A 16,939-nucleotide genomic window follows, 5' to 3' on the forward strand; every position below is an offset into this window, starting at 1 on the left:
GTATTTGAGGCCCAATATTCGAAGCTTGTGTTGTGTGTGTGACTGGCCATTTAGTCGGGCCTCGCTCAGAGTTGGCATGCCGCCTCTCCCCCCTCCCCCCAGAGGGTTCTCATAGTCCACTTCACTGGCCGATTCAAACTCCACTCACCTGTGTGCTGCTCCAGAGTTCACTGGCTGATTCAAACTCTGCTCACCTGGTCCACTCTGGACAGCTCTCCGTGGTGCTGGACATGTACTGAACACTAATTTGTCTTTTTATTTTTTCCCTTCAGCCATTGCTGTTGTCGTTTGAGGCTTACATACAGAGCCCTCCTCCACCAGCTGCCTCCTCTCCCTCTTCCTCCTCCTCCTCCTCCAAGAGGTCAGCGTCCGCCTCCGCTCGCCCAGGCTCCGCCCTGCCACCGGGCAAACGCCGACGGGTAAGCAAGATGAAATTAGTTTATTGGATGGGGACGATCATCTCCAACTGGTTACAAAGTTGATGTTGAAAAGTTCTTGCAAATGAAGCTTAGTGATGTAAATGTTGCTCTGTGCAGGTGTTTTTCGTAGCTGATGAGGCAGAAGCTGCTGCCTGCATCAGGAAACGGTGCAGCCCCACCATCGTTTTCTCAGCACCAAAGAGAGCCAATCAGGTAACACACACACACACACACACACACACACACACACACACACACACACACACACACACACACACACACACACACACACACACACACACACACACACACACACACCTCAAAGCTTCCACACATGCTCCTTGAGAGAATAAAGCAGTGTCTTGGTTTGTTATGAAAGGCTTTTGGAGGTTTTTGTCTCCTGGATCATCTCCAAATGACGGCAGGTTTTTCTGTGTTGAGTTCCATCTTAAGTGTGTCTGCGACATTTTACAACGAGACGTCAGACATTTACCCCCCCAGCATCAAATAACACAACATGAAAGTGTCTTACCCTAACTCTAACCCTAACTCTAACCCCATCACAGCCGGCTCCCACTGACAGCAGCTCCTCCGTTAAGAGCTGCTCTGCTCCTGCTCCTCCGAGGCCCCTCTGCCCCGCAGCACCACCCAGTGCCCCAAGAGGACACACACGCAAGCCACAGGGGGGCAAAAGTAAGTGTTGAGAGTCTGTGTGTGTGTGTGTGTGTGTGTGTGTGTGTCTGTGTGTGTGTGTGTGTGTGTGTGTGTGTGTGTGGTATACCAGAGGTTTTCAAAGTGGGAGGCGGGCCTCCCCAGGGAGCCTCCAAACAGTTTCAGGGGAGGCTCCATGAACGGAAGGGAAAAAATATGACATTAGTTATCAAAAGGAGAACACAGAATAGCCTAAATGTGTGATTTAGTTCAAGAGATGATATTCAACTTTACTTTATTCCAGACACTTAGGAAGGTCCATAGGAGAACATAACACCTTACAATACAATACAAAACGTAGAAAAAATATAAAAACAACAGACCTTGATATCAAGATTACAGTCTAATGATAGAGGCTCTTTCGCCAATGTCGCCACATGGTTGAGTTGAACCTGGTGTTACATTTGACAGGATTAATTAAGGCCACAATAACACTGTTCATCGACTCATCTAGACGATGCATAAATCTGTACATGAGGTTTCTTAAAAGTGCTTTAAATGTAGGTATACCTACACTGACAAACAGCTGGCTGGCACTGTGCCATCTAGGGACACGCAACAACAGTCATAGTGCATCATTATAAGCCACGTTTAGTCTTTGCAAGCTGCTTTTCCTGTAGCTGCTCCACAGGTGAGCAGTATACAGCGGCGTACAGTACGCTCTGAACACTGAGGCTTTGACATCTGAAGTACACGAATTTGCGAATCAACATGTTTGCCTGTGCGTATAGTTTACAACGCTGTCTCTGAAGATCGTTATCATCAGACAAATCATCAGTAATACAATGGCCTAAGTATTTAATCTCAGTGCACACTTCAAGAACATTATTACTCAAATAAAAATCAGGGAACACTGACTTTCGATCTACTTCACAACGCACAATCATAATGTTCCTCTTGGCGTTGTATTGGATGTCACATTCTATGATGATATGATAGTTCAGAGATACAGTAGTTTTGTGGAATTTTAGTGTTTTCCCAACTTTTCCAAGCTTTGTCTGGGGGGAGGCCCACAGTCTCAGACTTTGAAACCCCCTGTCGTTTACAAACCCGGGCACGCGGGGAAGCTGTAGAAATGCCCCTTTAGGTCCTGACTCACAGCAACATAGGGACCACTCTTGGTACATTGGTACAGTCCACTTATGGCTCAAAATGCTCATAAACGGCTTAGATTTGGGAACAGGGAGAAATCAGCTTGGTCAGTCCCTGCCTATGCCAATGCTCATGTACAGTTTCACATTGATAGGCCGACCCATTGAGGAGAAGAATGGGTGCAGGGAGTTTTCATGATTTTATAGTAGGATAACATCGTCCCTATCAAGCAAATTGTTTTGTCAATGATAACCAGAGATGGGGACTTGGACTTGATTCGCACTTGAGTCACACATAAAGTGACTTGAGACTTGACTTGGGACTTCTCCTCAAAGACTTGAGACTTGACTTGGATTTGACCAGACCAGACCAGACCAGCGGAGCATGACGTTTTGAATGCAGCGTTAGAAAACGTTCACCAGTGGAATAAGTTTCTATTTGTTATTGATGAGTAACATTACAAGCAGCCATTAGAACAGAGTGAAAATGCTCTGAATTGTGTTTTGAGACCGTCTATTTGACTGTTTCCTTCCAGTTATCTCTTTAATCATCTCTCTCTCTCTCTCCCTCTCTCACAGAAATCGCCCCCCTGATGACAAAAAGTGTCCGGGACATGACATTTTGCCCCTGGAAACGCTGTCACTGGATTTGTGCCTAGCTCAGCTAGTACATTACTATACTGTAGCACTAAGTGCTGGAAAGGAAATGGAAGAAAAATCCACTGTGGACATTAAAGGCAAGTGTTGTTGGCACCAAATACAGAACTTTGCAGCAGAACGGGTTCACAGTTTAGCCTGTGGAGGCATTTCGTGAAGATACTGGCGGACCAGCCCCAGAGCGTCCAGGCCGGTGCCTCAGGCCAGTGTCACCCCCCAGCCCCCGTGGCCGTAGTTGTGGACCAGGGGCACCCGGCGGCCCTGCAGCAGCACCAGCTCCCTCTCCACCCACGGGTTCCTCCTGCTCGGCCTCAGGCCCACCCACTGACTCAGCACCTTGGCCCCGCTCAGCGAAGGCTCCAGCCGGGCACAGCGGTCCAGGATGGACTCCATGTGCAAAAGTGTAAGGCACAGATGGACTTTGTTTCAAACTTTCATTGCTGTGGTGGAAAATGTCATGCTTGAATAATTCATAGTGTCAGAGACAGAAGGGAGGGAAAGATACTGTTATCTTTGAATGGATACACAGTTTCTGTCAATCCTTGATAGTGGAAGCAGACAGGGGTTAAATAGTTATAATAATAATATGAATATTCCTTCATGTTTTCTTTTCTTTTTTGCATTTATGACTGCTTGGAATACCAGATGGGTGTGCTTTACAGCTTCATGACAATTTGGGTAGTGTCAACTAAGTCTCATAAATAGCCACTTTTTTAAGTGTTTGAAAGTCAATGTATGGAAGTGTTAAAAAATTTCTGACGGTTACTAGTAGTAGTAGTGATAGATCAAATAACTGCCAAATCCTGCACAAATGGTACTTTATAGAGCAAGGATTCTCAAAGGGGGATGCTTTATTTTCACTAAAAGTCCATCCATAAGTAACACAATGACAGAATGCCAATCCATGATCATTTTGGTCATAGGGTTCATACACTTTGTAGCAGTAAACCATCTAAGAGCAGATGGGGGGGCCCTCGAATGAAGTCGTATCAAAATGGGAGTCCGTGGTCAAATTTGTGTCCGTTTAGGGGTCTTTGAGGTAAAACAAATTAGAACCATATGGAGGAGGATAAAACAAATTGTTTGCAAATGAATCTATTTGGTGGAGGTCTGGTGGGCATATCATACATCCTCACAGCAGACAAGAGAAACCAACAGCGAAAAAATGCCATGCACAAATCTGTATGAGGCAGTTTAGTTCTGTTCATCTGGCCTGAAGAGCCACCTTAATTTATCCATCTAAGTAGAAATATCTAAACAAATTAAATCTATTGAAGAGAAAAAGAGATAATCCTCCCTCTTGGCCCATTATCTCCTCCCCTCCCCTCCCCTCCCCCTCGGCCCCAACCCCCCCCCCCCCCCCCTCCCCCGTGCCCACCACAACATTTCCATCAAATCTAAAGGAGGGGAGAGCGGGGAGAGGAGGAGCAACAAGGGAGGAAGGAGGGGTGTGACACCACAGTCCCTCCATCCCACCGTTTCAATAGATAAAATAGGGGCAAAAGACTGAAAGACGGGGCTCCAGGACTCTCAATCTATGAAACCCAACAATATATCACTCAACACGAGTGAAAGTTACTATTTTATTACTATGACTACTTTTATTACTATTACTACTTTTATTACTATTTACTTTTATTACTATTACTACTTTTATTACTATTACTATATTACTATTTTAACTGACTTCAGTACTATATTTACTATTACTATTACTATTTGTTCCCTATGTTCATTTGTTTCAATGTTTTATCTCTAGATTAACTTTTTTCATTTCTAATGAAAAAGATGATGCTGCACTTGTTTTATCTTGTATATTTACAACAACTTGTTTCAAATCAAATGTTTTACTGTTTTTACTTTTACTGTTCATTTTACTGTGCATGCCTATAATCAAATTTTATTGTATTTTATCTTGTAAAGTAATTTCTATTAAATTTATGTTTGATCAATTTGATCAATGTTACATACAAATGTTTAATATAATAAATACTTTTTGCCCTGATATATATCCAGAATCATTTTTGTATGGTGTGATTGAAATGCCCTGCGCAGTGGCATTTGGTGGTAAGTATTGCAAGTCGATTGGCTGCGTGATATGTCAGACCAGTAGACCTCTGCAGTCAAAGGCAACTGCTATTGGTACCAAATACAGTAGAAATAGTTGTAGAATTTCTTCAGTCTGGTTTCTACAAATAAAATAAATGGTGTAATAATCACTCTGTAGTCAATTAAAATACCATGAATATGTTTCTTTAAAGCATTTCAATTATGTTGTTGAGACATCAGACTGCAAATTCTTGCTTTTCTTCTCTCACTTTGACACATTTTAAACAGTTGATCTTTAAGTTAATTGCATGGATCTGCCAGAAGGTCTGTTTATTTAAAGAGCAAATGAATCAACAGACAGATAATTGCTTCTGCACGTGTGGCTGCAGCCTAATTGCAGGTATTTTGGTTTGGGCAAAATACCTCTTTTTACATCAGTGGCCTTTTAGTGCAAGAACACGCTTAAAAGTTTCAAAGCAGAGGGAGCAAAATGCACAAGCAATGTTCTGCCCTGTGATTTACTGTGGATTTGAACCCATTAAAGACAAACAACTATTTAGTATGTTAAGGAAAGGCCTCAGAGATCTCTTTTTTTCTCTTAGAGGTAGAAACACAAAATCTGCTGTGGAAACGGTCAAGACAAAAAAAAATGATTTCACGTATTTATCATGCCTTAATTGGGAGACAAATTTGATTTTCTTTTAAAAACACAAAAATAAGTTTAACCTTCATTTGATTTCCATCCATTTTATTGATCAAAAACTTGTGCCTCATACCTTGACTGATTTGAAAAATGTCACTGGATTTGTGCCTAGCTCAGCTAGTACGTTAGTATACTGTAGCACTAAGTGCTGGAAAGGAAATTGAAGAAAAATCCACTGTGGAAATTAAAGGCAAGTGTTGTTGGCACCAAATACAGAACTTTGCAGCAGAACGGGTTCACAGTTTAGCCTGTGGAGGCATTTCGTGAAGACACTGGCGGACCAGCCCCAGAGCGTCCAGGGCGGTGCCTCAGGCCAGTGTCACCCCCCAGCCCCCGTGGCCGTAGTTGTGGACCAGGGGCACCCGGCGGCCCTGCAGCAGCCTCTCCACCCACGGGTTCCTCTTGCTCGGCCTCAGGCCCACCCACTGGCTCAGCACCGTGGCCCCGCTCAGCGAAGGCTCCAGCCGGGGCACAGCGGTCCAGGATGCTGTGGATGTCTCCTTCGTCCACTTCCAGCCTCCAGTCGCCCTCCTGCCTCGTGCCGCCTACTGTGACGCTGTCGACGCCGGGGTAGACGTAGGTCTTTCCGTCTCCGTCTCTGATGAAGTGCTGCAGCCAGGGGCCCTGCACCTTGAGCACCTGGCCCCTGACCTGCAGATTGTTGACTCTCCTCTGTTCAACTTGGCCTCCAGCTTTTCTGAACCTTAAGAAAACAGGGGCAAATGTGCATAATTTGTCATACAGGGTAGGCTTGAAATCCTGGAGTAGTTCGACTGAAAGTATGATGACCTGATGATAATGACACAAACACTGCTTTATTATGAATACTTAGAGGAGGAACCTTTTCTCCAGCCATGCCGGTAGGCGTGGTGGCATTCACATTTAATGGTGGTGAAAAACTTGTGATCTGGAAACCGCTTCAGTCATCGGGCAGTCATGATGCGAAAGCCAAGCACAAACTCCGACCAGAATGGCTCCTTCTTAGCGGGGACCTCCTTGAAAATCTGCCAGCTGGGACTGAAAAAATAGAAATCAGAAATCACTGGATGTAGGCCTAAAGAGATCAATATAGGATAGGAACCTGTCCGAACATCAACCTCTTGTCCACACAGGGTCAGTCACGACTTCTCCCTGAGCTCAGCAACACTCAAGCTTCTGATGCATGCTGGGAGACCATTGAGAGAGACTCAGACAAGTGCGTCTGGGTCATAGAAAACATCTCTTTCTACAGTCTGTGGTCAGACCGTCAGACTCAGTGGGTCAGACTCAGACATACAGCAGTTACGCTAGTTATGAAGTTATGCTAATCTGCGCTCATCCCATGCCCCCCCTTAGCTCCACCCTCTCAATCCCCACCTTCCCACTAAAACCAAGATGGCAACCCCCACCTAATCTATGGCTTGAACTCCGCCAAGGAGAAGAAATTCAATGGGATAGTTGTGTGTCCATATTTATTATACAGTCTATGGTTACACTCGAGCAATTGTGACATCACTGATGATAGACTATAGACATTGTGACATCATTGTGATGTCATCAGTGAGTGATGTCATCAGTGATCGAGTGTTGGTGTCATTGTGACATCATCAGGCTTGAACCTCTGGTATTACCGCTTACGGCTATTTTTATTATTATTATTATTGGCTTTTAAATGGTCCTTCTCATTCTTATGCCAGGCACTCAGATCCACTGGGTTTGGGAAGCATACGAGTACGAAGCCAAGTTCACACAGTACAATCTTACAATATCATGATTTCATTGCTTTATCTTCGGAGTGATTGTCCCTTCGAGGCAGAGCTTGCCTGATGCATAGGAGCACTTACAAGTAAACAACAGCAAAACAAAAAACAAAAAAAAGGCAAAAAGGCCAATATTGTAGGTGTATTACCATTATGTATGTGTGGTTACTGGTTATACTACAACAGGGATGCCCTCATGGTTGAACAGATGGAAGAGTTGCTCGTCCATGTGTGCCAAAGGTTCTCTCTCTCGTTTTCTCACACATGCATGCAGGCGCGCGTGCACACACACACACACACACACACACACACACACACACACACACACACACACTGAGACACATACTGTATGGCAACAGCGACCACCAGTGGTTACAAGTTGCAATCAAATATATAAAAAATGCACAATGATAAATCCAACTTTAGGGACATTGACAAGCAAACTGCCTAAATATGTTAACAGGCAGTGTCTATGGAGGATTTGTTAGATATGAATTACACTCAAATATATGTACTTGCAGTTGGAATCAAAACACTTGTATACTGAAGAGTTACGGTCTAGGCTTCCACATATTAAACAGTAAACAGTATTATTATATGCTAGGGGAATCATGTAGCCTGTAACAGGCAAAATTGCATTAGCACAAGCATTAGCATAAGCATTAGTGGTGAGTATTTTAAAACCTATTTGTTTCTTTATGAGGTAATATAATATAGGCGCAGACTTTAATATAGAAACAAAATCTTCAAAAATAATAATGTCGTTGTGTGTTTGGGGAATTGTGAGAGAAACAAAATGCATTAATATGTCAGGAACAGGAAAACAAAAAAAATCTATTTAAAGGTGCCCTACTTTTATACAATACAGCAGGCATGAACAATACTTTAGAGATGTCCTCAGAATGCATTGTGGTGGGACCCAAAAACCTCATGCGTTGAAAGCAGAGTGGACACCCTCAAATCCTGTTTCACTCAAATTTACTGGTGTTAAAACAAACAAACAAACAGAAACAACAGCCTGTGCTAACTCTGTGGAAGCAACTGAATGAAGTCTGACACATGCACACGTACTCACACATGTACTGTACACACACACACACACACACACACACACACACACACACACACACACACACACACACACACACACACACACACACACACACACACACAACCGACACATAAACAGTGGAAAAGAATAGCTCTGTATCATTCATGGACATGTTTAATGTCGAGGTTGCTTTTTGTGAAGTTGATGATGCTCAACATGTTAGATGAGGTCATTAATACTGTGCAATTATCAAGTTTGATTATTTGTAAAATTGGCAAAAAGAAAATAAGACACATACCTCCACATGCATAAGTGCCAAGTCAGCACTTTCATACCCCCACCATCCCAACCCCCCCCCCGGCCCATCATAACCCCCTGCACTACTGTACATAGTTGTAGATATGTCTAAGTAGTTCTCCCATATCAAAATATAACTCAAGTTGCATTTGAGGTCAAAGGATGTATGATCATACATAAAACATAAGGACAGAGAGAGAGAGAGAGAGAGAGAGAGAGAGAGAGGGAGAGAGAAAGAGAGAGAGAGAGAGAGAGAGAGAGAGAGAGAGAGACACTGACTAAGGACAATTTTGCTTGTGGATGGCTGCAGCTTAGCATTCTTCAAAAGCAAATATACATAAACATACAGTACATACATACAAATATATCTGTCAATTTATAATACAGTGATTTTTTTAAATTCATAATCATCTCTTAAATAAACTGTGGTTCATTGCACTTTGTTAAAATAATTAATTATATGATTTATCTTAAAGGCAATAGTGTGATTTCTTTTAAAAAGGTGAAAAAGATACTGTACCATAAGCCTGATTTAGGATAATAGTAAAAATAACAATATCTGTAATATACATATGTGTAAAATACCCTCACCTATTCATATACATAATTGTACGTGTATCTCTATATATGTAGCATGTCTTTTTGATATGACATGTGCACCCCACACAAACGTCTGTGTACATGCTCATGCATGTTTGTATGTATGCCAGTTTATGTCATACCTGTCTCCACGCATACATACATATATACATACATTATTATCAAATAAATAAATACAGGAAAACATTCTTGGTTCATGTTTTAATGGTTTCTTTCAAAGCGGTATTTGGTACAGTCTTTGACTAACCATTGCTCTCTGCTTGTTTGGGAGCCTGTTTGTGAGTCCTCGTCGTCGGGATCAACAGTCAACTGAGCTTCCCTGAAAAATGCACAGGTGGGAAGTTGCATTAGTGTGAATAGGAATATGTGTATGTTTACATACAGTATGTGTGTATTACTTGAATGTGTATACGGTATGCGTGTGTGCAAATAGGTGTCCAGTATCATCAGGGGGGACCAAAGTCTTTGGCCTGAGGAGATGGTACGGTGTGTTGCATTTGTTTTGGTGTGTGTGTGTGTGTGTGTGTGTGTGTGTGTGTGTGTAAGGGAAAGGGACGGCTGTCCGCTGGTCCAAGTCACCGCTATGAAAGTAGTTGGATTGTCCCAAAAAAGAAGCTCAGTCACAAGTATTGTCCAAGCGCACCCTCTGTAAGAGCACCCTCTGTAAGAGCACCCTCTGTAAGAGCACCCTCTGTAAGAGGGTGTTGTAAAGTAGGGATTGTGAGTGTTCAGCACCCCTCTTCCCCACCGCCCCTCTGTGAAAGGGTAACACTGACTGGGGGGGGGGGGCTCCACCCCCACCCTTTCCCTCATCTCCATCTACGCCACCCCTCCATGTTTGTCCACGAGGCGGGGTGAAGGTTGTGGGGCAGGGATGTTAGCTTTCGGCCCACCGTGACAGACCTCGACTGGGCTCCTCCTCCTCTCCTGCTCCCCCCCTGTCTGCCCAGGCTCCACGGGGGCTAGATGGGTCCCTCGTTGTGGGCGCTGTGGTTGCTCCTGCTGAGGCCCACACAGTTCTGCTGCTGGCTGAGCAGGTGGGAGGTCTCGTTGGCCACGGCCAGAGCCACGGCGGAGGTGGTGCTTGTGGCGGTGGCCACGGCGGGCTGCTGCTCCACGCCGTCGTGGAGCTCCGTCAGCGCGAGCTCGATCTTGGTGAACTCGCTGTCCGTGGACTGGGGCGTCTTGTCCATGCGCGACGCCATCAGGGCATTCTGGTACTGTTGGCGTGTCACCTGGGATACAGCGAGGGACAGGCAGGGAGCTGTGATTAGGACAAAGGTCATGTCACATACAGTAGAGCAGTGGTTCTCAAACTGGAGGTTGGGACCATTCAGGGATTCGCAAGACAATGTTGGGGGGTTGTGAGATGGTTTACGGGCAGTGGTTCTCAAACTATTTCCACGTCAAGCACCCCTAAACTGACCCAAATTAGACCACAGACCCCCATTTGATGAAATTTTGTCCCAGGGTCTCCCATCTGATCTGATCTGATATTTTTGCTTTTACAGTAGATGTTTTTATTACTGAACATGTATGAAACCCATGACCAAAATTGTCATACATTCAGTCATTGTGTTAGTTATGGATGGAATTATAGTGAAAATAAATTATTCTCCTTTTTGCCGGAGACCCCCACTGTGAGAACCACTGGTTTAGGGGATAGGAGAAAAAACATTTTCAATGTTATTATATTGAAACAATACACAATAGAATTATTGCATAAGTTGTCAGATTTTCTGTGACCTTCAGCCCCTTTTTTGTTGTGAAACACTGAATCGTTTTCAGGATGAAAAAGTGCTCACCACCATGTGTGTGTGTGTGTGTGCGTGTGTGTGTGTGTGTGTGTGTGTGTGTGTGTGTGTGTGTGTGTGTGTGTGATGGCATATGCAGCCTGTGATGGGGGTTGCAGGTAGGCATCACTTTGTTTTAAGGGTCACGAGGGACAACGTTTGAGCAGTCCCCTATGTCCCCTACATATGGGCTTATTTGCACATTTTATTTATCGAAAGTCCGTATTGTATCCCAGTTTTCCCTACCACTGAAGTGTGGTGGTCACCCTACCTTACAAAGCAAACAAATCAATCAATCAATCAATCAAACAAACAAACGTTGACTTTTAGTGTCCCACGATTGTCTAAAATGCTGTAATTCTTGGACTTTTTGGCATGGTAAAAAAAATGGAAAATGGTCAAATTTAAAGGAACTGTTATTTAGGACAAAATATTGGCTATCAGCAGCTTCATTACAAAAATATTAGTACTGGCATCTGTGTTCAAAAACCTATATTGTTCACATATACATCCTATATCGGTCACTCATACACATGAGAGCTTTGGTGCTCACCTGTGTGTGTGTTCTCACCTTGATATACTGCAGGTCTGAGCTGGCTCTGACAGAGTAGTCGGGGACGTAGATCTGCAGAAAGGCGTTGAGCTGGTTGTTGCTGCTGCCCAGGGTGGGAGTGATGGCGTCTATACGATCACCCCTGTTCACAGAGTCTGAGTGGTTCAGTCCAAATGGCCGCGGAGGAGACTTATTCTCTGTAAGGAGAGGAGCAGAAAAAAAACATTAAATATGGAAGAGGTTCACCAAGTCCATACTATAGAGTCTATAGATGTTAGTCCATACTATAGACTAACATTTGTATCTCAATTCACGCACACAATATTTGCTTGTCTTATTTGTTTATACAAAGGATGTCTAAGAGAAATACAAGACGTCAATGAGACCTAGTGCATTACAATGTTGAGATGGCACTGATTTCTGATTAGTACTGGCATTTAAAGTTTGTCTCAGTGAAAAATAAAAGTTTTCTCGTGTATTTTTTTGTCTCCCACTGGTCTGTCCATCCATCAGACTGTAATGTCCCAAATGTCCCAATGTCAATTCACTGATTTGTCCGTCCATCAGCCTGTAATGTCCCAAATGTCTCAATGTCAATTCCCAGAGCAATTCCCACATTTGGTGTATAACGTAACTTTTTGCAAAAGAGCTCTAGACTCAGTTTCTGTATATGACATGTCTGCTCTGGTTCTCTTTGCCAGTCTGTCCACAGTGCCCATTTCTGTGGATCCGCCTGTAGGAGGCGCTGTGTCGCTCTGTGTATCTGCCTGTAGGAGCTGCTTTGTCAGCTGGTGATGTTAAAGACAGGGCAGTGGTGCAATGCGTCTCCTCCATCGGGAATCTAACCAACAGTCTACCTGTCAGGTAGAGACAGTGACACAGCCACTCATCCTGGTGAGTTATGAAGTGTTGGGACTTTAGCTTGTGATTTCTACACACTGACAACACAGAGCATAAAGAGTGAGACAGGTGGGATTTGAACCAGTGAGCTGAGCTAGAGTCAGAGGACTGACTTTCCTCCTTCATCAGCTTATTTCTATCAGTGTTCAAACTACTGATGATGATAAAGAAGGATCACTGGTGCAGCTTATAATATGAACACTTCTTAAGCCATTGTCTGAGGCTGGGATTGAACCAACAACCTTCACACACCATCCAGATGTTTATCTGAGTGAGCTATAACCCACTTTCGCTTGTAATCTTTTTCATGTCGTAGCTTTAAACCTTGATCTGTGACTTGAAGTAGGTTTGACATGAAGGAGATGAGAGATAAATATGAGCGTGTGATTTGAAAAAGAAAGTTGCGCTTCACAATTAGGATTTTCTGACTTAAGCGCATCAAAATCTTCAGGAAAGTATCCTGTAGTCTTTGATATGTCACCTGGACCAGATCTTTCCAGGTACTAAATTGGCTGGGATCCAGTAGATCTGGATGCTGATTGATCTGTGTGAAGCCACCAAACAGGTTTCCTCAAGTCAGGGAGTGGATCATGGGTGTGTGTGGTGAACATTGTTCAGAGGGCACATTTAAACAATGATTTAAACAATGTATATTGGAAGTGAAACAATGTATCTTTCACTTCCCAGGTTTCTCTATCTGTGTCAAAACCTTCCTATCTTCCTTACATCTGCTTTTTTCAAAGAACTGGACTCCATAATTCTGTCCTACATCTGGAATTACAAGAACCATAGAATTTCGAAAATTTATTTGCAAAAACCCAAGTCTGAAGGGGGGCTGGCCTTACCAGTGTTTAGGCATTACTATTGGGCTGCCAATGTTAGGCTGGCTTTACACGGTGAAACTTGCATGCAACTTTAGTTGCATGAAACTTAGGTGAAACCAAGTTGCAAATGAATTGCATGGTATAAATCCTTCTGCAACTCACTTGAAACTTCTGTGAAACTCAGCCGCGACAGTTGCAAAGCTCTCAACTTTGTGGAACTAGTTTCATGCAACAGCCAATCAAAATGCTGATAACCAGTCAGCTGATCACGTAGGCTCTGGCTGTCTGAATCAGTGCGCAGTCTCAACAAACACACACAAGTACATGCCATGGCAGGACGGGACAGGCAGCGAAAATGCTCCAAATAAAACCGAAGACGGTCTCTTGAAAAACCGATACAACACCTCCGAGTCCGAATTGATATTTTCCAGCGAGAAAACGATATGAAATATGATACAAAGATGCAGAATGACAATTCTCACTTGAAAAAAGAAGAAAACGATACAATAGATGAAAAATGACCAATCTAGCTAGCTAGTTTTGCTGGAAGAAACTGCCAAGTTGCACGAGACTTGATTATTTTTGAATTGCTTTGTGTAACTAGAGAGGGGGGGGGGGATGTTGCTAGAGAGGCCCGGGACTCTACAAAATTTAAGTTTTGTTATGAAAAACTCCGTCAGAATTCTAAATCAAGTTAGGAGTTTTTTGAGTCTACCAGACGTTTCTGTCCACACACCAATTTGTCTTGATCACTCTTTTCTACCTTCACGGTCAGACAGAACTTTCCATGCCTGGAGTGAGAAGGGGCTGGTCTCCATCAGAGATCTGTATATTGATGGTCATTTTGCATCCTTTGATCAACTAAAGAGGAGGTTTGAGTTGCCTGGCACGCACTGGCTCAGATACCTGCAAATCAGAGATTATGTTCGATCCAAGATTAGTGCCTTTGAAACGCTCCCAAACGCGCATGCTTTTTTCAACGTTTTACTGAGCCCTCCTCACACCAACATCTCATCTCTAGATTTGTTTGTCTGTTTGATAACTGCAACACAGCCTCTACTGACAGGATTAGAGAAGCGTGGCAGGGGGAACTTGGTGTTGATTTATCTGACATTATTTGGGAAAGGAGTCTGTCTGTGGTACAACTCTGTTCAGTTAATAGCAGACACCAGCTGATCCAGTTTAAAGTCGTTCACCATTTGCACGATTCTAAGCATAAGTTGCACAGGATCTACCCTTCCGTCTCACCACTGTGTGACAGGTGTCAGGTGTCAGAGTGCACTCTGTCTCATGCCTTCTGGTTCTGCCCTTCACTGACAGGATTCTGGGCCAAAATATTTGACTGGTACTCTAAGGCCTTTTTATTTTTCATAAAATATGGGATTCATTTATTGCATTCTTGGAATCAAATCCTGCATTTACTAAGTGAGGCTGCACACTTTATTTTCTTTTTCTTTTGTTTGTTGGTTTGTTTTGTTTGTGTGTGTGTGTGTGTGTGTGTGTGTGTGTGTGTGTGTGTGTGTGTGTGTGTGTGTGTGTGTGTGTGTGTGTGTGTGTGTGTGTGTGTGTTTTCTTTCTTTGTTTCTTTCTTTGTACGATTTCAGTTTGGGATTTGTCACTATTGTTTCTGTATGTAATGATGGCTCAGGGGAGGGTGGGAGGGGAGGGAAGGGAAGCATTGTTTGTTTCTGCAATTTAAAATTCAATAAAAATATGTGATACAAAAAAAAAGCTTTACTTGGTCCCAAATCATTCCTAGTATACATATGGGGCCCTATCGTCCCACTGGCCTTAAATTAGCGCTTAGCGCCAGGCGCAGCCCATATTAGTGGGCGTGGACCGGTGCAGTCCCTATTTTCGTGTTGGCGCTACATGCGGCCTTAAGCATTATAACCATGCCTTTTAAGCGTAGAATTATTCACAACGTGCTCATTGGAGAAGGGCAGTAAACGAATGACAAACTCCCTTTCATGTTCCAATTCCACGGAGCGATCCAGTCCGGTCAGAAAAGCCCGACCAAAGCGCTCTGAGCTCCCCCCTCCCTCTTTCATCCCCGTCTGTTTCCATATATATTATTCCATATTATTATGCTTCTCAAACAACTCCCACTGCAGTTTAAATACAGCAAGCATGTAAATACGCTACACTATAGCAAGATCAAAGGGAAAAGAATGTTCTAAACGCATCGGCTAGAAACATATAGCCTATCCCTGGATGTCATGATGAGATTAGATTGGTGAAAGTTTGGGCAGAATGATATCGTTTTCTCTCGCTACCTTTTCTTCTCCCCCACTGCACAGGTAGGATGATGCAAAAGCCTCTGAATGACAGGGGCTCAACTATAACAACTTTTTTTCATCTGTCATTGTGCCTGTCTGACACGCGAGAGGGAGTGAGAGAGAGAGAGGGGGAGAGAGAGTGACTGTGCGTAATTACGCACAGTAATATCCCCGGCGCACTGAATAAGGCCTGGTTTTGAAAAGCCCTAAGTGCTAAATTAACGCCAGGGGGGAAGATAGCGTTAGGTATTTAAGGCCGAAACGCCCATTCTGGCCTATTCTGACACTGCGCCACGCCTCTTCGGCGTAAAGCGCATTTCGGGGCCTAAAAACATGATGCTATCTTCCCGAGTCAGGCGCAAAGCGCGTTATTTTGCGTTTAGCGCCAGTTTAGCGCCTAAGGCCAGTGGAAAGATAGGGCCTATGCTGTTTAAATAATCTGCTTACAGTGATCAATACTCCGCTTACAGTGATCATTTTGGGCCTTGTCCCACCTGAGAACAATGGAAAAAATGTTTAAAACGGGAGTAATTTTTTTTTTTTTTTTACTGACAAACTTCCAAAAATGAGCCCACGAGATACAGCAGCGATACTCGGTGCATGTCTGTCTGTATTTGGAGATTGTATTTGTGTTTCTTCCTCTTCCCCCCTTCCCCCACTACTCTAAAGCATAGTACACATTCTACTCCAAAGCATGGCACCCACTCTATCCCCTCCAATATTTCGCCACTATTTAAAGCATGGCACCCATGCTCTTAGTATTTCGCCACTATTCAAAGCATGGCACCCACTCTTCCCTAAAGCAAGGCACCCATAAGCTCTATATGTGAACATGTGCTTATTTGGCAAAAGGACTCACTACTAAAGGCTTGCAGCCAATTAAATTAGGCATAGTTTGGTTGCTAAGAAATTGACATATGTCCGTTTGCAAGATGTGCGTCTATATTTCTCATTCTCTCCCCACCTCCTCCCTCCCCCTGCTCTCTTCTCCCCCACAACCCCCCCCCCTTCCCCTCTCCTGCTCTCTCCTCTTGCTCCTTCCCCACCTCCTATACCCTCCAACATCTCCCATTCCCTCCCCACCCCATCACTCTCTCACATTCCCCCTGCTCTTCCCCCTTCTCCTGCTCTCTCCTCTGCTCTCCCCTCATTTCTATATTTTCTATATTATCAATTGTTCAAATGTTATCTTTATTCTGTATATTCTTGTTACTGTGTGTTAGCTAGAATCAGCTAGACATACTTTCTGTGAAGCCCTCTGAGACATGCTTGT

General features: G+C 43.7%; 1 protein-coding gene and 1 pseudogene across 2 annotated transcripts in view; both read right to left on the reverse strand.

Moving 5' to 3' along the window:
- Positions 1 to 5,866: 5,866 nt before the first annotated feature.
- On the reverse strand, positions 5,867 to 8,726 carry LOC310771424 (D-aspartate oxidase pseudogene; annotated as a pseudogene). Its single transcript has 3 exons — positions 8,719 to 8,726; positions 6,472 to 6,647; positions 5,867 to 6,333 (listed from the first exon to the last, which is right to left on the reverse strand). The product of its transcript is annotated as a D-aspartate oxidase pseudogene (transcript).
- A 1,387-nt stretch (positions 8,727 to 10,113) lies between these two features.
- The window catches only part of LOC310771426 (metal transporter CNNM2-like), a gene marked incomplete at its 5' end in the record, with an annotated part of 34,241 nt that continues 27,415 nt past the window's right edge, over positions 10,114 to 16,939 (reverse strand). Inside the window, 2 exons of the mRNA XM_083664039.1 lie at positions 10,114 to 10,552; positions 11,682 to 11,860. Coding sequence (XP_083520165.1) covers positions 10,280 to 10,552; positions 11,682 to 11,860 — 452 coding nt within the window. The remainder of the gene's footprint in view (positions 10,553 to 11,681; positions 11,861 to 16,939) is intronic.

Source organism: Poromitra crassiceps, assembly GCF_964638095.1.
Source record: "Poromitra crassiceps genome assembly, contig: HAP1_SCAFFOLD_640, whole genome shotgun sequence".
NCBI classification, from domain to species: domain Eukaryota; kingdom Metazoa; phylum Chordata; class Actinopteri; order Beryciformes; family Melamphaidae; genus Poromitra; species Poromitra crassiceps.